This window comes from Heptranchias perlo, chromosome 5 (assembly GCF_035084215.1).
Source record: "Heptranchias perlo isolate sHepPer1 chromosome 5, sHepPer1.hap1, whole genome shotgun sequence".
NCBI classification, from domain to species: domain Eukaryota; kingdom Metazoa; phylum Chordata; class Chondrichthyes; order Hexanchiformes; family Hexanchidae; genus Heptranchias; species Heptranchias perlo.
In genome coordinates this window covers 19,569,381-19,592,712 of record NC_090329.1, presented here as the reverse complement: position 1 = coordinate 19,592,712, position 23,332 = coordinate 19,569,381, and the positions used below count along the sequence as shown (strand labels likewise).

Sequence of the window (23,332 nt, the reverse complement as noted above, 5' to 3'; positions counted from 1 at the left end):
CCCATATCTTCTTGTTTGTTAAAATGACCTAACAGAGCATAATATAGCAACAAGTGAATACAAAAGGGAAGATTTTCTGATTTTGTAGAGAGATTTTGTAGAGAATTGTTTTGTAGATTTTAATGACAATCATAAGAAAGAACGTGCATTTCTATAGCACCCTTCACGACCTCAGGATGTCCCAAAGTGCTTTACAGTTACTGAAGTACTTTTGAAGTGTAGTCTCTGTTGTAATGTAGGAAACACGGCATCCAATTTGCGCACAGCAAGGTCCCACAAACAGCAATGTTCAGATAATCTGTTTTTAGTGATGTTGGTTGAGGGCTCAACATTGGCCATGACACCTGGGAGAACTTCCTTGCTCTTCTTCGAAATAGTGCCATGGAATCTTTTACATCCACCCAAGAGGGCAGATTTAACGTCTCATCCGAAAGACGGCATCTCTGACAGTGCAGCACTCCCTCAGTACTGCACTGGGAGTGTCAGCCTGGATTATGTGCTCAAGTCTCTGGTACAATAGCAGCAGAGGACAATTTTCCTGCAGACATTTTATTGAAACATGAATTTACTAGTGGGACAGCAGAAAACCAGCCAATCATTTCTCAAGCAGCTCAATTGTCACATAAATGGTATAACTTACAAAACATGCTGGTAATTCAGCTGTGGGATGGTGCAACACTTGTGTATGAAAGGGAAGACAATCCTGATAAACCTACAAAGCTCAATCTTCCTGAAAAGTATCCTTCTCGATCATAAACCAAGTCCGCATCTGTTTAAAATAAATAATTCTATGTAAAGGGTGTAGATCTCTCACAAGCACACTTGCCACTCAAACAAGAGAGAATCTAACCACCTCCCCTTGACATTCAACGGCATTACCATCGCCGAATCCCCCACCATCAACATCCTGGGGGTCACCATTGACCAGAAACTTAACTGGACCAGCCACATAAATACTGTGGCTACAAGAGGTCAGAGGCTGGGTATTTTGCGGCGAGTGACTCACCTCCTGACTCCCCAAAGCCTTTCCACCATCTACAAGGCACAAGTCAGGAGTGTGATGGAATACTCTCCACTTGCCTGGATGAGTGCAGCTCCAATAACACTCAAGAAGCTTGACACAATCCAGGACAAAGCAGCCCGCTTGATTGGCACCCCATCCACCACCCTAAATATTCACTCCCTTCACCACTGGCGCACTGTGGCTCCAGTGTGTACCATCCACAGAATGCACTGCAGCAACTCGCCAAGGCTTCTTCCACAGCACCTCCCAAACCCGTGACCTCTACCACCTAGAAGGACAAGAGCAGCAGGCACATGGGAACAACACCACCTGCACGTTCCCCTCCAAGTCACACACCATCCCGACTTGGAAATATATCGCCGTTCCTTCATCATCGCTGGGTCAAAATCCTGGAACTCCCTTCCTAACAGCACTGTGGGAGAACCTTCACCACACGGACTGCAGCGGTTCAAGAAGGCGGCTCACCACCACCTTCTCAAGGGCAATTAGGGATGGGCAATAAATGCAGGCCTCGCCAGCAATGCCCACATCCCATGAACGAATAAAAAAAAAGAAACCTAAAAAAACCCAGATTATCTGGTCATTATCACATTGCTGTTTGTGGGACCTTGCTGTGCACATTGGCTGCCGTATTTCTTACATTATAACAGTGATTACACTTCAAAAGTACTTCATTGGCTTGTAAAGCGCTTTGGGGTGTCCTGAGGTCATGAAAGGCACGATAGAAATGCAAGTTCTTTCTTTCTTTTACTTGTGTTCATAGTAAATTGGCATGGAAAAGGTTAATCCGGAATACTACCTTGGGAACAGGACAAGGGGACACAGGTTCAAAGTAGTGAAAGGTAACGTTAGGACTGATATCTGGAGGCTCTTTTTCACACAGAAAGTGTTCAACCCTTGGATTGAACCTCCAGGCAGAGGGGTAGAGATGAAAACCCTGGAATCATTTTAAGAAACTATTAACTGCAGCCATGACGGGGGGGTTGAGGGGGGTTTGGCGCGTGTAGGGTTGTTCTGGATGGATGAATGAAGATGGACTGAATGACATTTATCATCCAGATGTATCTTGCTAGCTTGTGATTTGCACTAGTGTTAATAAGGGTGTCAAATGGGAGAAATGCCATTTTTCTCCATGTTGATCACCGTCTCTTCCATTTGTCACAAAAAATGGGAGCTCTGTCAGTCTGGGCAATGTAAGCGCCCAGCATCTCTAAGGCACACTTCTCGGTTGCTAACAAATGGTTGGCAATGATATATTAGATCAGGAATGCCAACATTCCCAGAAGGATATGCTGATAGGGTTAGATGAAGAAGGGTAGGAGGAGGCTCGTGTGGAGCATAAACCCCGGCACAAACCTGTTGGGGCGAATGGCCAGTTTCTGTACTGTACATTCTATGTAATTCTTTCTATGTAACATTAAAAAAAAAGGAAAATCTGAACTGTCTGATTAGATTACATATACACATCAAGAAAGAGAAGTCGAAAATAGCAAGATAAAGAATACACACATTATAGCTGTCAGCAAGTGATTGATATTTAAATCAAGGGAACATGGGCCGGGGGCGGGGGGCAGGAAGACTTTCAACTTACTGTCCAATGGGTGTTGCCGATCAGCCCCTGGTTATAGAAACTATCCAATTTTCATTTCTACCAATGCAGAGGACGTGAGGGTAATTGTCACCGTCACTGCCCAAGAGCTGAGGCTGGAAATTACCCCCAAGTTCTCTACATCAGTTTTGCCAAACTGGCGCGTTATGATGTCCCATCAACCATTTTTTTCTCCATGTGCCCCTTGAACTAACAATGGCCCAGAATTTGCAGTCAAAATAACAGTTGGGCTAATGGCACTCGCCATTATTTATGCACAAATGGTACAGCAACTTCAGGCAAGGGGCAGGTGCGCGGTTAAACACTGAAATCTGGAAGCTGCTGTCCAAGTTGCGCCGCTCTGCCGTTAGCTTCGTGAAAACGGCATCTCGCTGTCTGCCTCACCATTGAAATACACTGAACGGCGTGAAGTTGCTGAATTTATGCGGTAGATACAAACTAAACTCTCCACAGAAAGTTAAGTCAAGTCATTTCAAGTCTAAGCACCTTTTATCGACGTGATAAGTGTTAATTATTGCCAATCAACCTCCCTGGCACTGAAAATTAACTAATACAAGTGTGGAGTCTCATCCCTTCAGGTTTTAATTGTTGTTGGGAGATTTTAAAAATGTAAAATTTTAAATTAAATTTTTTTTTTTACTTTTCTTTTCTGTCTCTTTTTTCTCTCTCACTTAACCCATTCTTTCTTTCCCTCTCTTTATTTCTCCTCTGCACCTGATTTGACATTGAATTCACCCACTCTAATTCACCTTCCTTCTCAGTCCTTCCTCTGTTAATTTCTCCATCCTTCAAACTGATTGGTTAAGGAGATCTGCTTGCCCTGTTCACTCCGGTCCCAGATGCCCCCGTTTCCCTCGCACTTCCAGCAAATTGCCACGCAAATAAATTTAAAAACCTAAACATGCAGGGGCAAGTCTAACTAACGGCTGACACCGTTAGATACCCTGCTGCAGCAAATTATGGCCCATTGTGTTTGTGAAGTCCAGAAGTGTGGCAGTTACTGTGTGAAAAGTGATGGTTTTCTACGAGGATTAAGACTAGCACATAACTACTGTGTAAAAATTCTAAAGGCGTAATTATGAGCACTGCTTTCCATGGTTGATCTATATATGCTACACTGCAAAATCATTCATAAGAAAATCTTCACCACCTTGACATATAGATAAATGGCAGGAACCGTTAAAATAGTTACAGCTGTGACTATTTTGTTTCTTTTTAACCGTAGACAATTGTCATGGAGCCAACAAAAAATTATAATTAGCATCTGTTGAAGGGTTAATCTCTTTAAATCTAGTGCATATTGCTTCAACTGTTTAAGGTCAATTTAAAAGTTTAAATTTCTAAGTTTCTGTCAGGTGTGGGAGTTGAAGGGTTAATCTCTTTAAATCTAGTGCATATTGCTTCAACTGTTTAAGGTCAATTTAAAAGTTTAAATTTCTAAGTTTCTGTCAGGCTTCAGCAGAGAGCTGCTGTAGCAAGTTAATTGGTTAGCTAGATTCAATTGGTCCCTGAAGGTGGGGCAGGCCTGACTCATCTGAGTCTCAACTGTAGAAATACAGGGGCCTGTCAGTGCGGACTGCACGGTGTGCGGATATTACACAGTGTGCTGAGAGTTCGGTACGTGTGGGAGTTGGGGGAAGGAGGTGCTGCTTTGCCTTGCTTTTCCTGCAGAGCGGTAGTGGACCTGAGAGCGGTGAGCGGCGGGAGAGAGCGAGACCAGAGCGGGGATAAAAACAGCGCGGAGAGAGCGAGACCAGAGCAGAGATATAAACAGCGCGGAGAGAGCGAGACCAGAGCTTACTCTGAGAGCGAGACTCTGAGACTAGCGGCAGTTCGGGGTGACGTCACCAGTCAGAAAGTGACACGGCACAGGGGAGGCAGCTGATTGGTGAGTAGGTTCAGGTGAGTATTTCTACCATTTTACTGTAAGTAAAGTAATAAGAAAGGGAAGATCTGCAGGTTTTATAGCAGATAGTGTTTTTTTTTAGTGAACCTAGGTCCCTAGTATAGTTAACATTTTCTAATTTCAACGTAATTTAAAAGGGGTAACTCAGCTAAGGCAAGTCATGGCAGCAGACCTCGCACCCGTGATATGCTCCTCCTGCAAGATGTGGGAAGTCATGGACACTACCAGTGTCCCTGCCGACCATGTGTGCGGGAAGTGTGTCCACCTGCAGCTACTGACCGATCGTATCTCGGAGCTGGAGCTGCGGGTGGACTCACTGTGGAGCATCCGCGATGCAGAGAAACTCGTGGATAGCACGTTTAGCGAGTTGGTCACACCGCAGGTAAAGGGTATACAGGCAGGAAGTGAATGGGTGACCACCAGGAAGAGTAAGAGATGCAGGCAGGTAGTGCAGGGGTCCCCTGTGTCCATCCCCCTCTCAAACAGATATGCCACTTTGGATGCTGTTGGGGGGGATGACTTATCAGGGGAAGGCAGCAGCAGCCAACTTCCTGGCACCACGGGTAGCTCTGCTGCACAGGCTGGGAGGAAAAAGAGTGGCAGAGCTATAGTGATAGGGGACTCAATTGTAAGGGGAATAGACAGGCGTTTCTGCGGCCGCAACCGAGACTCCAGGATGGTGTGTTGCCTCCCTGGTGCAAGGATCAAGGATGTCTCGGAGCGGCTACAGAACATTTTGGAGGGGGAGGGCGAACAGCCAGTTGTCGTGGTGCACATAGGCACCAACGATATAGGTAAAAAAGGGGATGAGGTCCTAAAAGCAGAATATAGGGAGTTAGGAGGTAAATTAAAAAATAGGACCTCAAAGGTAGTAATCTCAGGATTGCTGCCAGTGCCACGTGCTAGTCAGAGTAGAAATAGGAGGATATTTCAAATGAATACGTGGCTAGAGGAATGGTGCAAGGGGGAGGGATTCAAATTCCTGGGACACTGGAAACGGTTCTGGGGGAGGTGGGACCAGTACAAACCGGACGGTCTGCACCTGGGCAGGGCCGGGACCGCTGTCCTAGGAGGAGTGTTTGCTAGTGCTGTTGGGGAGGGTTTAAACTAAAGTGGCAGGGGGTTGGGAACCTGAGCAGGGAGAGAGAGGAAAGCGTAACAGGAAGGGACAGAAGGTATGGAGTAATAGGTAAAGTGTTAAAAAAGGAAAAAGCAGGAACTAAGCGTCACAAAACAGATTTGAAAGTTCTTTATCTGAATGCACGTAGCATTCGTAATAAAATGGACGAGTTAACGGCACAAATAACTACGTATGGGTATGATCTTGTGGCCATTACAGAAACATGGCTGCAGGGTGACAACGACTGGGAATTAAATATGCCAGGGTATTTAACAATCAGGAAGGACAGGCAGGAAGGAAGGGGAGGTGGGGTGGCTATGTTAATAAAGGAAGGAATCACTGTAATACAGAGAAATGATATTGGGACAAAGCATCAAGATAATGAAACAGTTTGGGTGGAGATAAGGAATAATAAGGGAAAAAAAACATTAGTGGGCGTAGTATATAGGCCTCCTAATAGTTGCAACTCTGCTGGAAGAAGTATTAATCAGGAGATAGTCGGGGCATGTAATAAGGGAACAGCCATAATTATGGGGGATTTTAATTATCATATTAACTGGACAAATCAAATTGGGCAGAGCAGCCTTGAGGACGAGTTCATTGAGTGCATCAGGGATGGATTTCTTGAGCAGTATGTAACTGATCCTACAAGGGGGCAGGCAACCTTGGACCTGGTCCTGTGTAATGAGTCAGGATTAATTAATAATGTCCTAGTTAAGGATCCCCTTGGAACGAGCGACCACAACATGGTTGAATTCCATATCCAATTAGAGGGTGAGAAGGTTGATTCTCAAACAAGCGTACTGAGCTTGAATAAAGGAGACTATGATGGTATGAGAGCGGAATTGATTAAAGTGGACTGGGAAAATAGATTAAAGGGTAAGACAGTACATGAGCAGTGGTGTTCATTTAGGGAGTTATTTTACAACTTTCAAAATAAATATATTCCACTGAGGAAAAAAGGGTGTAAAAGAAATGACAGCCACCCGTGGCTAAGTAAAGAAATCAAGGATAGTATCCGACTAAAAACAAGGACATATAAGGTAGCCAAACTTAGTGGGAGGATAGAAGATTGGGAATTCTTCAAAAGACAGCAAAAAGTAACTAAAGGATTGATTAAGAAAGGGAAGTTAGATTATGAAAAGAAATTAGCAAAAAATATAAAAACAGATAGCAAGAGTTTCTATAGTTATATAAAAAGAAAAAGGGTGGCTAAGGCAAACATAGGTCCCTTAGAGGATGAGACCGGGAAATTAATGGTGGGAAACATGGAGATGGCAAAAATGCTGAACAAATATTTTGTTTCAGTCTTTACAGTAGAGGACACTAAGAATATCCCAACACTGGACAAACAGGGGACTCTCGGGGGGGGAGGAGCTAAATACGATTAAAATCACTCAAGAGATGGTACTCAGTAAAATAATGGGACTCAAGGCGGATAAATCCCCTGGACCTGATGGCTTCCATCCTAGGGTCTTGAGGGAAGTGGCAGTAGGGATTGTGGATGCTTTGGTGATAGTTTTCCAAAATTCCCTGGACTCAGGAGAGGTCCCGGCAGATTGGAAAACTGCTAATGTAACACCGTTATTTAAAAAGGGTAGTAGGCAGAAGGCTGGAAATTATAGGCCAGTTAGCTTAACATCTGTGGTGGGTAAAATTTTGGAGTCTATTATTAAGGAGACAGTAACGGAACATTTAGATAAGCATAATTTAATAGGACAAAGTCAGCATGGCTTTATGAAGGGGAAGTCATGTCTGACAAATTTGCTTGAGTTCTTCGAGGATATAACGTATAGGGTGGATAAAGGGGAACCAGTGGACGTAGTGTATTTAGACTTCCAGAAGGCATTCGACAAGGTGCCACATAAAAGATTATTACTTAAGATAAAAAATCACGGGATTGGGGGTAATATTCTGGCATGGGTGGAGGATTGGTTATCAAACAGGAAGCAGAGAGTTGGGATAAATGGTTCATTTTCGGACTGGCAACCAGTAACCAGTGGTGTTCCACAGGGGTCGGTGCTGGGTCCCCAACTCTTTACAATCTATATTAACGATTTGGAGGAGGGGACCGAGTGCAACATATCAAAATTTGCAGATGATACAAAGATGGGAGGGAAAGTAGAGAGTGAGGAGGACATAAAAAACCTGCAAGGGGATATAGACAGGCTGGGTGAGTGGGCGGAGATTTGGCAGATGCAATATAATATTGGAAAATGTGAGGTTATGCACTTTGGCAGGAAAAATCAGAGAGCAAGTTATTTTCTTAATGGCGAGAGACTGGAAAGTACTGCAGTACAAAGGGATCTGGGGGTCCTAGTGCAAGAAAATCAAAAAGTTGGTATGCAGGTGCAGCAGGTGATCAAGAAAGCCAACGGAATGTTGGCTTTTATTGCTAGGGGGATAGAATATAAAAACAAGGAGGTATTGCTGCAGTTATATAAGGTATTGGTGAGACCGCACCTGGAATACTGCATACAGTTTTGGTCTCCATACTTAAGAAAAGACATACTTGCTCTTGAGGCAGTACAAAGAAGGTTCACTCGGTTAATCCCGGGGATGAGGGGGCGGACATATGAGGAGAGGTTGAGTAGATTGGGACTCTACTCATTGGAGTTCAGAAGAATGAGAGGCGATCTTATTGAAACATATAAGATTGTGAAGGGTCTTGATCGGGTGGATGCAGTAAGGATGTTCCCAAAGATGGGTGAAACTAGAACTAGGGGGCATAATCTTAGAATAAGGGGCTGCTCTTTCAAAACTGAGATGAGGAGAAACTTCTTCACTCAGAGGGTGGTAGGTCTGTGGAATTTGCTGCCCCAGGAAGCTGTGGAAGCTACATCATTAGATAAATTTAAAACAGAAATAGACAGTTTCCTAGAAGTAAAGGGAATTAGGGGTTATGGGGAGCGGGCAGGAAATTGGACATGAAGCTGAGTTCGGATCGGTCAATGCCCTGTGGGTGGCGGAGAGGGCCCAGGGGCTATGTGGCCGGGTCCTGCTCCGACTTCTTGTGTTCTTTAGATTTGTGGTTGGGATCAGATCAGCCATGATCTTATTGAATGGCGGAGCAGGCTCGAGGGGCCGATTGGCCTACTCCTGCTCCAATTTCTTATGTTCTTATGTTCTTATGTTCTTATGTATACGTACGTAAATTTATTATGACCAGAGAGATTCAAATTAAGCAATTATTGCTTAATATTAAAAAATGCAAATTTTGCAATAGCAAGAGCTACTAAATGTGAGTAATGGAATACTTAATGCACCTTATCTAATGCATTTCCCAATATTGTAAATCACATAACAACAAACAGCAAGTTATCTGAGGTACAGTGGAATGTAAAACTTCAGAAAAACAAGGTTGTGGATGAACATTAAATACGATTATTACCAGAAGGATTAAGGTTTGGTGTTATTACACAGTGAGAATCTAATAATTTTAGCTCAGAAAAAGACTGTTGAAGATTCCAGCCACCTGTAGCCTTTTTGAATACACAGAATTACATAGAACGTTCAGCACAGAAACAGGCCATATGGCCCAACTGGTCTATGCCGGTGTTCATGCTCCACACGAGCCTCCTCCCACGTCTTCATCTCACCCTATCAGGATAACCTTCTATTCCTTTCTCCCCCACACGCTTATCCAGCTTCCCCTTAAATGCATCTATGCTATTCGCCTCAATTACTCCGTGTGGTAGCAAGTTCCACATTCTAACCACAATATAATCGATAAAGTGCACTATTCGTACCATCGTCAATCTCACAAAAAGTCCAGACATGTATTTTTTCGTGACAACTGTCACTTTCCTTGCCAGGCCTTAAAATAGATCTTACACCACTCCTTCAGATTGCTCCCAGCTATAGTGGCTGTCTTCACATCGAATAAGAAATAATGGTTTTGAAATGCTCAGAAATTTTATCACATTTGGTGCAATCAAGCTTAATCATATCACTGCGTTTTATCATTAAATCTGACACATTAGCTCAATTGATTCATTTATACATTTCCATCAAACTATAATTGAATATAACAGGTGCATAAAAATTGCATTGCTTAATAAAATGCTGCCATTAAATTGTTTTGGTTACATAATGGCATTTTTACCCAAAAACACATCCAAATTATCTGTAATATTGCATTAACAGTCAACACAACATTTAGGTTATTTTAAGCAATAACTATGAGGTTTGCGAATACTCCTGGTTATTCAAACTCATTTTTGTACTAACATTTTCAAATTATCCCGTGATTTGCATTAAGTGATGTAAATAACACAACAAAATGGGTATTCAGTTTTCAAGGAAAATTTTCATATCATCAGATAATTCAAATTAAGTGACTTTGAATTAAGAGGAGCAGGTTAAACCTCAAAATACTGCCCTTCATTTGTATATGAACGTGGATAGCACGTTCAGTGAGGTGGTCACACCGCGCAGGTAAAGATTACGCAGGCAGAAAAGAAATGGGTGACCGCCAGGCAGAGTAAAAGGACTAGGCAGGTAGAGCAGGAGTCCCCTGGGGCCATCTCCCTCTCAAACAGATATATCGCTTTGGATACTGTTAGGGAAGATGGCTTATCAGGGGAAAGCAGCAAGAGCCAAGTTCGTGGCACCATGGGTGGCTCTGCTGCACAGGAGGGGAGGAAGAAGAGAGGCACGGCTATAGTGATAGGGGATTCAATTGTAAGGGGAATAGATAGGCGTTTCTGCGGCCGCAAACGTGACTCCAGGATGGTATGTTGCCTCCCTGGTGCTAGGGTCAAGGATGTCGCGGAGCGGCTGCAGGACATTCTGGTGGGGAGGGTGAACAGCCAGTAGTCGTGGTCTATATCGGTACCAACGACATAGGTAAAAAAAGGGATGAGGTCCTGCAAGGTGAATTTAAGGAGTTAGGAGATAAATTAAAAAGCAGGACTTAAGGAGGGATTTAGATTCCTGGGACATTGGGACTGGTTCTGGGGAAGGTGGGACCTGTACAAGCAGAACGGGTTACACCCGAGCAGGACCGGGACCAATGTCCTCGCGGGGGTGTTTGCTAGTGCTGTTGGGGAAGGTTTAAACTAGAGTGGCAGGGGGATGGGAACCTGAGCGGGGAGTCAGAAGGGAGTAAAGTTGACAGCAGCAAGAGAGGGGAAGACCCTCAATGACACTTCAATGATCTATGTACCTGAACCCCTAGGTCCCTTTGGACATCCACTGTTTTTAACTTTTTACCATTTAGGTCAGTAAGGCAAATGGAATGCTGGCCTTTATATCTAGAGGACTAGAGTACAAGGGGGCAGAAGTTATGCTGCAGCTGGTCAAAACCCTGGTTAGACCGCACCTGGAGTACTGTGAGCAGTTCTGGGCACCGCACCTTCGGAAGGACATATTGGACTTGGAAGGAGTGCAGCGTAGGTTTACTAGAATGATACCCGGACTTCAAGGGTTAAGTTACGAGGAGAGATTACACAAATTGGGGTTGTATTCTCTAGAGTTTAGAAGGTTAAGGGATGATCTGATCAAAGTTCATAAGATATTAAGGGGAACAGATAGGGTGGATATAGAGAAACTATTTCCGCTGGTTGGGGATTCTAGGAGTAGGGGGCACAGTCTAAAAATTAGAGCCAGACGTTTCAGGAGTGAGATTAGAAAACATTTCTACACACAAAGGGTTGTAGAAGTTTGGAACTCTCTTCCGCAAACAGCAATTGTTACCAGCTCAATTGCTAAATTTAAATCTGAGTTATATAGCTTTTTGGCAACCAAAGGTATTAAGGGATATGGGCCAAAGGCAGGTATATGGAGTTAGATCACAGATCAGCCATGATCTTATCAAATGGCGGAGCAGGCACGAGGGGCTGAATGGCCTACTCCTGTTCCTATGTTCCTATATCTAATGCCAGAATTATTTCAGAACATGCTTTGTTCCTCCTGTGCATCCTCCTGTGCTGATCTGCACAAGTTTTTCAGGATAGGCCTTGAACAGTCCTTAATAAGCAACTTTTCCCCCCTTTAATTTGCTTTCACCCATTTTACGATGGAAACAGGATCAAGACTAACAGATAAAAAGTCCATTACTGCTTCCTACTAGTCTTGTTTATCTGTTGACTTGTGCCTCCTGTTCTTGTTAAACTTAATACCCACAGGAAAATATTTCTCACTTCCAAGTTATTAAAATCTTATATATAGCACCATGGTTCACATCTTGTGTCAAGAGGCAGTCACTGATTATCTCTATGAAATTAGAGGTACTTTCATCCCTGACTGCCCTGGTTTGTCCATGTTAACGTTGATATATTTAAATGCCCCATGATTACCACATCATCTTTCTCTGCGGGTTTTCTTACTTGCCTTGTGCTAGCAATTAGTAGCAGTTGCCAGGTGTTACTTTGTTGGATTTATTGTTGCCAATTTCTATCCCAATTTCTTCCATTGCTTTTCATATTGTTATATCTATTTTCTCAATAAAAGAAAGGAAAATAAAAACTTGCATTTATATAGCGCCTTTCACAACCTCAGAATGTCCCAAAGCGCTTCACAGCCAATGAAGTAGTTTTGAAGTGTAGTCGCTGTTGTAATGTAGGAAACACAGCAGCCAATTTGCGCACAGCAAGGTCCCACAAACAGCAATGAGATGATGATCAGATAATCTGTTTTTTTTTTAAGTGATGTTGGTTGAGAGATAAATATTGGCCAGGACACCAGTGATAACACAAATTGGATCTTTTACGTCCACCTGAGAGGCACATCCAATAGTGCAGCACTCCCTCAGTACTGCACTGGGAGTGTCAGCCAGGATTATGTGCTCAAGTCTCTGGAGTGGGACTTGAACCCACAACCTTCTGAATTAGAGGCGAGAGTGCAACAATAGCTGTTATGTCATCAACTACCATAACGTTGCCCTTCTGCTCAGCTGAGTATTTCTATCTTTGAAGAACCACTATGTATCCTCTTGGTTTCATCTTTTTTTCCATCTTCATCACAGCTTCTTTAGATACTTGAGTGCATAATCTAGGTTGACACTTCAGTGTAGCACTGAGGGAATGCTGCACTGTCAGAAGTGCCATCTTTCAGATGAAAAGTTAATTCATTTGACGTAAACGATCCCACAGCCCTTTTTATAAAGAAGAGCAGAGGAGCTCTCCCGATACCCTAGCCAACTTTCCTATCTCATTGAGAGTACTGAGGGAGTACTGCACTGTCGGAGGATGAGATGTTGAATCAAGGCTATAATTGCCGGTTCAGATGGATGTAAAAGATCCAATGGTAATATTTGAATAAGACAAGGGAGTTCTCCCGGTGTCCTGGCCAACATTTATCTCTCAACCAATATCACCAAAACAGATTACCTGGCTAGTTACCTCATTTGCTGTTAATGCGACCTTATTGTGTGAAAATTGATTGCCACACGTCACTGACTACATTTTAAAAAGCAATTCATTGTCCGTGAAGCCCTTTGGGATGTCCCGTTGCTGTGAAAGATGCTGTATAAATGTAAGTTCTTTCTTTCTGATGTCAGTATTTCCACCGGCGGCGCACACTTCCTATTCCAACAATTTATTTCTAAAGCGTAAAACATGAAAGCTGATCCTTCAACACTTTATCGCTATTTGATTGTTTGATTTGCATTTCTATCATGGCACTGAACAATATTCTCTTTTCCTACTTCTTCGCCAGCTATAACCATTACCGTACTTATGTTTATCAAAATAGTAGTCCTCCCCCAGTTCAAATCTAATTTAGGCAAATTCCAATTAATGTTTCCTCCAACAGTTTCACTGCCTGTTTGCTTATGGTCTGACCAATTCTGTAAAATCCTTGTACCTGAGAAAACTCTCTGGTTATTGAGAAAATGAATTCCCTCCTGTACATACCATTTTAACAACCACTCTTAAAAGTCAATTATCTGCTTGTCTTTCCATTCCCCCAGATAGCACTTACGGTTCTTGTATCTTCTTGCAGGGATGACCAAAGTTCATTTGAATATCTTCATGTCACACAGCTAATATTTCTCATTTGCTTCCATTACCTCCTTGTTTATGTTAGTTTATTTGCTTCCTTCGTCTTCTGCTTTCTATTATTTAAAGTCACGTGGACTAACTCCATATAACAAAAAAGATCTTGTCAATATTTTTTCTCCAATTTTTAAAATTTTCCCTCTCCCTTAAGATTATACTTCCCAGTACATCTGTGTCAAGAAGGTACAGTAACGACAGAGTATAATCACTGAGTCTAACTTTTGTTTTAGGGGTGCTAAGAATTTTTAAGTTGAAATTGTTCTGCGCTCCTTTAGCAATGAACAACACATCAATGTGTTCCTACAAAATTCCCCTATCGGCTATTTTAACAAATTGCTTTCAAACCATTGAATGGCTCTGATTCATAGAACAATGACAACAACAAATTGCATTTATATCGCGCCTTTAACGTAGTAAAACGTCCCAAGGCCCTTCACAGGGGCGTTAACAAATAAAATTTGACACCAAGCCACATAATGAGATATTAGGACAGGCGACCAAAAGATTGGTCAAAGAGGTAGGTTTTAAGGAGTATCTTAAAGGAGGAAAGAGAGGCAGAGAGGCAGAGAGATTTAGGGTAGGAATTCCAGGACTTAGGGCCTAGGCAGCTAAAGGCATAGCTGCCAATGATGGAGCGTAGAAAATCAGGGATGCGCAAGTGTTGTATTTATATGACACCTCACCGCGTCATCAAAACGTATCAAGGCATTTCACAAAATGAATTACTTCTTGGAGTACAGTGAATGTTGTGTTGGCAAATATGGCAGACATGTTGTACCAGCAACACACCAATAAACAGCAAAGAGATGCACGAACAATTAATCTGTGTTGTTGATGGCATTGGTTGAGAGGAGAAAATTAGCACAGATAGAAGAATTTCCTGCTTCGTTTCATGGAATCTTTAACATCCACCTAACAAGGGAGATAAAACCTTGGTTCACCGTCCCATCTAAAGGCTGGCACTTGAAAGAGATTTGGGCTCTTGGTAGACTTGATATCGCACGTGTCCAATCAAGGCAGAACAACAAGAGAAGGTAAATTCAGAACACAATGTGAAATCAAATCGTAACTTTAAGACAAAGGGGCACAGGCTAAAACTCGTACAAGGCAACCTTAGAACTGGTGTCAGGGAATCCTTCCTCACACTGGAGGCTAGAAATGACTGTGGATGAATTTTAAATGGCTTAATACCTTTGCTAAGAGGGGGAAAAAAATTCAACCCAACTTATTAAGCATTCATTCCCTATTATCACCAAAAGTCATTTTTTATCCTAATGATTGATTAATACATGGAATGGATTTCCAGATAGTGCAGTGTAGGTAAAAACTCTTGAAGAAACAGTTGGATGTTGCAATGGAAGACTGTAGGGTCTTTCTGGATGGATGAGCTAGGATGTGCTAAACAGCTTTCCTCAACTGTATTGATCTTGTGGCCTCCACCAACATAGCACTCTTTCATTGGAGTGTCAGCCTGATTATGCGCTCAAGTCGTATTGTGGCGCTCGAGTCAACACTTTTCTGATGTAGAAGCGAGAATGCTACCAATTACGGTAAGCTGACAAGGTCAAAACTTGAAGCCCAAATTGAAGAAACAGTTTTAAAATAGTTATCATACACTAGTCGATCTGTGGCATTGCAAACAGGGCGTCAATGCCGAGTGTGGTCACCAGGAGAAGTGTGATTAGAGGGCGGGGGGGTAATTGGACCAAGGCATGCAGTAATTTGGAAAGCAGAGGAGTAGAGTTGGCTGGAGCACAGGAGTCTCCCTATAGAATAGGCTGAGGAGCAGTGAGACGCAAACCTGAGCTCCTACAGCATGGTGGGAGGATTTAATTACCGTGCAAAAAATTCACACAGGCAACTTTCACTACAAACGTGGACGCAGAAATTCATAATTTCGGTCAACTTTTCCCATTTTGTGTGGATGCAATTAAAATTATATGCATAGGTTACTCTAGTTTATACTCTTTCAAATTCTTGAATTCAAAATGCTGGACACTATCTGGATATTATGTGAGAAATAGATAGAAAAAATTGCTACCAGCTATAACTGCAAGATTGTCAAAATAAAAATAGTTCTTAAAATGTAAAGACACATTAAATATAATCCAGACAAGGTTACCTACTCCCAAAGAATGATCCTAAGCATGGATCAAGTTTCTGCAAAAAAAAATCAATAAATTATTGAAAATTCATCGAAAGCATTAAAGGTTGTTTAAAAAAAATTGACTTCAATGTTCAAATTTCCAAACACAGCAGGAGACTCAATCTATTACTCAAAGGCACTCATTTAGTTACATCACACACTAGTTCAAATCCCTCCATGGCCTTGCCCTTCCCTATCTCTGTAACCTCCTCCAGCCCTACAACAAGCTCCGCGATCTCTGCGCTCATCCATTTCTGGTCTCTTGTGCATCCCCAATTTTCTTCGCTCCACCAATGGTGACCGTACCTTCAGCTGCATAGGCACTAAGCTCTGGAATTCCCTCCCTTAACCTCTCCGCCTCTCTACCTCTCTCTCCTCCTTTAAGACGCTCCTTAAAACCTACCTCTTTAACCAAGCTTTTATTCACCTGTCCTAATATCTTCTTATTTGGCTCGGTGTTAAATTTTGTTTGATAATCGTTCCCATGAAGCGCCTTGGGACATTTTATGACGTTAAAAGCTCTATATAAACGCAAGTTGTTGTTGTTGCAAAGGTCTGCAAGTTAGCCTCTGGGGGAGAAATGCCATCCCTTAATCCCAGATATCGAGCAAGTTAACAACACATTTTCTTTCTAAGGCAATCTACCCAATACAGGAAACGTAGTTGGCAAGGATAATGTTTGAATTATAACTTAACCACCACGCCAATAACAATCTATTGCTCTGTCGTACATATACATGGCGTGTTTTGTACTTCACTTTTATATATTACAAACATTTACATCGAATTTCCAGCACAGAAACAGCTCAACTAGTCTATGCTGGTGTTTATGCTCCACACGAGCCTCCTCCCACTCTACTTCTGACCCTATTGGGTATTAGTCTCCGTCGGAATGGCATCAGTCCAAATGTAACTCATATCTCCAGATACATGCACCACATAAATCGCATAACTATAGTTAATTGCAGCATTACTGAAGTGCATCAATGTAAAAGATTTACCACCATATTAATTCTAGGGTGGAAAATGTGAACTGACCTAAATACCACCTAAATGGCCATTTACAGGGAGATAGCCAATAATCCCCATGACTGTAAGTCATTGTAAAAATTATTGCTAGATAGAAAATCACCTCTTACATTTTTAACAACTGGAGCTCCCAGTACTACTGTAGTTATAGATAATACTGTAGTTACCAGTACTACTGTAGTTACAGGTATTACTGTAGTTACCAGTACCACTGGAGCACCCAGTACTACTGTAGTTACCAGTACTGCTGTAGTTACAGATACTACTGTAGTTACTGTACCACTGGAGATTCCAGTTCTACTGCAGTTACCAGCACTACTGGAGCTCCCAATACTAGTGTAGTTACCAGTACCACTGGAGCTCCCAGTACTAGTGTAGTTACCAGTACTACTGCAGTTACCAGTACCACTGGAGCTCCCAATGCTAGTGTAGTTACATAAGAACCTAGGAACAGGAGTAGGCCATTCAGCCCCTCGTGCCTGCTCCGTCATTTGATAAGATCATGGCTGATCTGTGATCTAACTCCATATACCTGCCTTTGGCCCATAGCCCTTAATACCTTTGGTTGCCAAAAAGCTATCGATCTCAGATTTAAATTTAGCAATTGAGCTAGTATCAATTGCCGTTTGCGGAAGAGAGTTCCAAACTTCTACCACCCTTTGTGTGTAGAAATGTTTTCTAATCTCGCTCCTGAAAGGTCTGGCTCTAATTTTTAGACTGTGCCCCCTACTCCTAGAATCCCCAAACAGCGGAAATAGTTTCTTTCTATCCACCCTATCTGTTCCCCTTAACATCTTAAAAACTTCAATCAGATCACCCCTTAACCTTCGAAACTCTAGAGAATACAACCCCAATTTGTGTAATCTCTCCTTGTAACTTAACCCTTGAAGTCCGGGAATCATTCTAGTAAACCTACGCTGCACTCCCTCCAAGGCCAATATGTCCTTCCGAAGATGCGGTGCCCAGAACTACTCACAGTACTCCAGGTGCAGTCTAACTAGGGTTTTGTATAGCTGCAGAATAACTTCTGCCCCCTTGTACTCCAGTCCTCTAGATATAAAGGCCAGCATTCCATTAGCCTTCTTGATTATTTCTGCACTGTTCATGACACTTCAATGATCTATGTACCTGTACCCCTAGGTCCCTTTGGACATCCACTGTTTTTAACTTTTTACCATTTAGAAAGTATCCCGTTCTATCCTTTTTTGATCCAAAGTGGATGACCTCACATTTGTCTACGTCACAGTTTTGCCCATTCACCTAATCTATCGATATCGCTTTGTAATTTTATGTTTTCATCTACACTGCTTACATTGCCACCAATCTTTGTGTCATCGGCAAACTTAGATATGAGACTTTCTATGCCTTCATCTAAGTCGTTAATAAATATTGTGAATAATTGAGGCCCCAAGACAGATCCCTGCGGGACTCCACTAGTCACATCCTGCCAATGTGAGTACCTACCCATTATCCCTACTCTCTGTCGCCTTTCGCTCAGCCAACTTCCTAACCAAGTCCGTACTTTTCCCTCGATTCCATGGGCTTCTATCTTAGCTAACAGTCCCTTATGTGGGACCTTATCAAATGCCTTCTGAAAGTCCATATAAATAACATCCATTGACATTCCCCTGTCCACTACTTTAGTCACCTCTTCAAAAATTCAATCTGGTTTGTCAGGTACGACCTACCTTTCACAAATCCATGCTGGCTCTCTCTGATTAACTGAAAATTCTCGAGGTGTTCAGTCACCCTATCCTTAATTATAGACTCCAGCATTTTCCCCACAACAGATGTTAGGCTAACGGTCTATAATTCCCTGGTTTCCCTCTCTCTCCTTTCTTAAAAAGCGGAGAGACATGTGCAATTTTCCAGTCAAGAGGGACAATTCCTGAATCTAGAGAACTGTGAAAGATTATAGTAAGGGCATCTGCAATGTGCTCATCTACTTCCTTTAAAACCCTGGGATGGAAACCATCTGGTCCTGGGGATTTGTCACTCTTTAGTGCTAATATTTTCTTCATTACAGTTGCTTTACTTATGTTAATTTTATCGAGTCCCTGTCCCCGATTCAATATTAGTTTTCATGTGAATACTGACGCAAAGTAATTGTTCAACATGTCCGCCATTTCCCCATTGTCAATGACAATATCCCCACATCCAGTTTTTAAGGGGCCAACACTGCTCCTGACCACCCTCTTTTTCCTAATATAACAATAAAAGTTCTTCGTATTGGTTTTGATATCCCTTGCAAGTTTCTTTTCATACTCTCTTTTTGTAGTTCTTACCATCTGTTTTGTGACCCTTTGTTGATCTTTGTATCTTTCCCATTCGCCAGGATCTGTGCCATTTTTTGCCTTTTTGTATGCCCTTTCCTTATGTCTTATACTGTCCCTTACCTCTTTAGTTGTCCATGGCTGTTTTTTTTGGCAAGTAGAGTTCTTGCCCCTCAGGGGTATAAACTGATTCTGTATCACGTTAAATGTTTCTTTAAACATTTCCCACTGATCATCAGTCATTTTACCCATTAACAGATTTGCCCAGTTTACTGTGGACAGTCTCTGTCTCATCCCATTGAAGTCGGCCTTACCCAAGTCTAGAATCTTAGCAGCTGATTCACTTTTTTCCCTTTCAAACACTACATTGAACTCGATCATGTTATGATCACTAATGGACAGATGTTCAAGCACAGTTAAGCCGTTAACTAAATCTGGTTCATTACTCATTAGTAAATCTAGTATGGCTTGCCCCCTTGTTGCCTCTAGGACATACTGCTGTAGAAAACTATCCCGGACACACTCAAGAAATTCACTACCTTTCTGACAGTTGCTAGTCTGCTTTTCCCAATCTATGTGAAGGTTAAAGTCCCCTATTAAGACCACTATGCCTTTGTTACATGCTTGTCTAATCTCTGCATTTATACAATCTAGCACTTTAGAGCAGCTGCCAGGGGTCCTATACACAATTCCCACTATAGTCTTAGATCCTTTCCTATTTCTCAATTTAACCCATAAGGTCTCTGTTGGCTGCTTACCTCTCGTTATATCCTCTTTTATCATTGAAGTGATTTCATCTCTAATCATTAAGGCTACTCCTCCCCCTCTTCCATTTTCCCTATCTCTCCTGTAGACCTTATAACCTGGTATATTTAGTTCCCAATCCTGACCATCCTGCAGCCTTGTCTCAGTAATAGCTATCATGTCATACCCTCCAATTTGAATTTGAACCTGTAGTTCATTTAATTTATTCCTTAAACTCCGTGCATTTGTATATAGAACTCTTAGTTGGGCCACACACCCTAGCCTGACCTTCAGCTTTGATGCTGCGTTAATCGCCTTACGCCTTCTAGTTTTCACTTTATCTGTAGTGCCTAAAGTACACTTTCTTTCTGCTGCTCTACGCTTTTCCCTTTCACTTGTTCTTGAACAAATGTTTGTACTATTTGTATTGTAAATTTCCCCTGGGTCTTCCAGTACCACTGGAGCTCCCAGTACTAGTGTAGTTACCAGTACCACTGGAGCTCCCAGTACTAGTGTAGTTACCAGTACCACTGGAGCTCCCAGTACTAGTGTAGTTACCAGTACCACTGGAGCTCCCAGTACGAGTGTAGTTACCAGTACCACTGGAGCTCCCAGTACTAGTGTAGTTACCAGTACTACTGTAGTTACCAGTACCACTGGAGCTCCCAATACTAGTGTAGTTACCAGTACCACTGGAGCTCCCAGTACTAGTGTAGTTACCAGTACTACTGGAGCTCCCATTAGAGCTAACAGAACCACTAGAGGTACCAATGCTATTCGATTTACCATTATTATTGGAGCTACCGGTCTATTAGAGCTTGAGAACCACTAGATTTACCAATACTACTAGAGTTATCAGTATCACAAGAACCAACAGTGCCACTAGTAAGACCAGAATTACCAGTACCACTGGAGGTACCAGTACCACTAGACTTACCAGTAGCACCGGAATCACCAGTACCACTGAACTACCAATACTAGTGGAATTACCAATACCATTGGAACTACCAATACCACTAGGACCACCAGATCACCACCATTTTCGGTGAAAATGCAAATATTTAATGCTAACACTTGTTACTATAATACATTTACTGTTTTTTTTTCACACTTCTATTTCCTTTTTTTATATCTTGTCTTACCAAAAATGCTTCCCAGTTCTGCTCCATGTATTTTTTGATTTCTTACCTCTGTTCCCAAATGCTTTGCTCCTCGCTAATAATGTTGTTATTAATCTGGTTTGAGATTTTTCTGTTTTTTTTATATTGCATAAGTGTCACTCATTTCTACTTGTTCTACAATCTCTATTTTCAATTATCATTTTAATTTATTTCTTTTTTCCCGTATGTTCTTTTTTGACAAGATATACGTAGATGGTTTCAATTTGTCTATATTTTTTGGCTGCATATAGTGACATCACTATTCCACTCAGAGGATTGTGAATCTTTGTAATTCTCTACCACAGAGGGCTGTGGATGCTCAGTCATTGAGTATATTCACAGCTGAGATGATTGGGTAATTTCCCCCGTCAATCACGCCTGGAGACGGCACTGCTGTAAGTGACTGGGATTGATTTTATGCACATAATTTGTATCTATCCTCCACTCACTGCACTTTGCTGGAGAAATAATGAATTTATATTATGTAACTATCCTCCACTCACTACAATTTGTGGAGAAATAATCAATTTGTATTATGCAACTATCCCCCATGCACTGCAATTTGCTGGTGAAATCACCCTGCTTTTATCGGGAGACGTTGCTGTAGTTTCGGAAATGAGTTCTGTTTGCTATAGTTGGTGAAGACTCTTTTTAAATAGACTCTGTAGACTGTTTGCTGCAGTGCGCTATTTAAATAGACTGCTGAATAAATAGACTTTGTTTGCTGTAAAATAGACTGTTTGCTGTGAGTCCTGCCGTAAGTTCCGCCCTGCCTCCAACACATGGGCTGACACACTGGTGTCAACAGACACTCTTATATTTTTTTATATCAGTTATATGTACTGTTTATTTTTTTTCCCTCACCTTTGGCACACTCAAGCCCCATACCACCTGGAACGTGAGCTCCTGGTCATCCACTAATGCCATTCTGAACGCATCTGTCAGAGGGCAAGCCAGAACATGCTGGTCGCAACACTGCTGCTGACCATGTTCCCTGCGGGAGGTGCCCGGTGGGATCAGGATCTTAGCAGAGCAAAGGGGGGGGGGGCGACCTTTGCCCCCTGCACTGCCACTTTGCTAGTCATTGTACACACTCCTTTTGCCCCTCCATTCCTTACCTCTTCTCATTGCTTGATTCCTAATGCAAAGGGTATTAAGGCATATGGAACCAAGGCGGGTAAATGGAGTTGAAGTGCAGATCTTGGGATGAGAGGGTTGCCTGATGAGGAGAGATTGAGTAGAATGGGCCTATACACTCTGGAGTTTAGAAGAATGAGAGGTGATGTCATTGAAACATACAGGATTCTGAGAGGGCTTGACAGGGTAGATGCTGAGAGGTTGTTTCCCCTGGCTGGAGAGTCTAGAACTAGGGGCCTAGTCTCAGGATAAGGGGTTGGCCATTTAGGACTGAGATGAGGAGAAATTTCTTCACTCAGAGGGTTGTGAATCTTTGGAATTCTCTACCCCAGAGGGCTGTGGATGCTCAGTCATTGAGTATATTCACGGCTGAGATCGATAGATTTTTGGACTCTAAGGGAATCAAGGGATATGGGGATTGGGTGGGAAAGTAGAGTCGAGGTCGAAGATCAGCAATGGTCTTACTGAATGCAGGAACAGGCTCGAGGGCCGTTTGGCCGACTCCTGCACCTATTTCTTATGTTCTTAAGATGAGTAAATGGAGTTGAGGTTCAGATCAGCCATGATCTAAATGAATGGCGGAACAGGCTCGAGGGGCTGAATGGCCTACTCCTGTTCCTATAATTGTGTCCCAACCTGACCATGGGTGATGTTGAGAGGGACAGTTTATATTCCCACACAATTTTGGTGCAAGGACGATTACATGTAGAACACTTCATTCATTCATTTGCTCTCTTGTTTTTTAAATAATCTGCTTTTATAAGAAAAAATACATTGTAAAGTACATTCAGGACAAATAAGGAACTGCAGGACAATCTATTTGATTCACTTTACTCACCTCTCCACTTGGCTTGCATAGCTATTATCATAAGTGTCATAGCTTTGATCGTCATATTCTCCTCCGTAGCCATCATCGTATCCCTGGAGAAATAACAATACACAAATTGAACAAATTATATCCATCGAAATACTAATTAGACGCTGGATTTTTTTTCTAACTGTCTTTAAATGTGGAAAATGCGGTGACAAAACCATTAACATAGCAGGACTGAACAATAATCTTTCAGGTGAAAGCAAAATGGGTTAAAACACATCCGCAGGATGATATGACAGCTGAGGATTCGTTCTGGTGTAAGGTTCGGTGAGTGACTACCCAGCGGTGTTGGTGCCATAATGATTTATAT

At 42.3% G+C, this 23,332-nt stretch overlaps 1 protein-coding gene across 3 annotated transcripts in view; it reads right to left on the bottom strand.

The window, feature by feature from the left end:
- The window catches only part of khdrbs2 (KH domain containing, RNA binding, signal transduction associated 2), a 501,831-nt gene that overhangs the window by 70,418 nt on the left and 408,081 nt on the right, over nt 1-23,332 (bottom strand). For all 3 annotated transcript variants that reach the window (XR_010962867.1, XM_067984050.1, XM_067984051.1), the window contains exon 7: nt 22,987-23,069. Coding sequence is in view for 2 of the 3 variants with exons in the window: in XM_067984050.1 (XP_067840151.1) it covers nt 22,987-23,069 (83 nt within the window). In the remaining variant the exon portion in view is untranslated. The remainder of the gene's footprint in view (nt 1-22,986; nt 23,070-23,332) is intronic.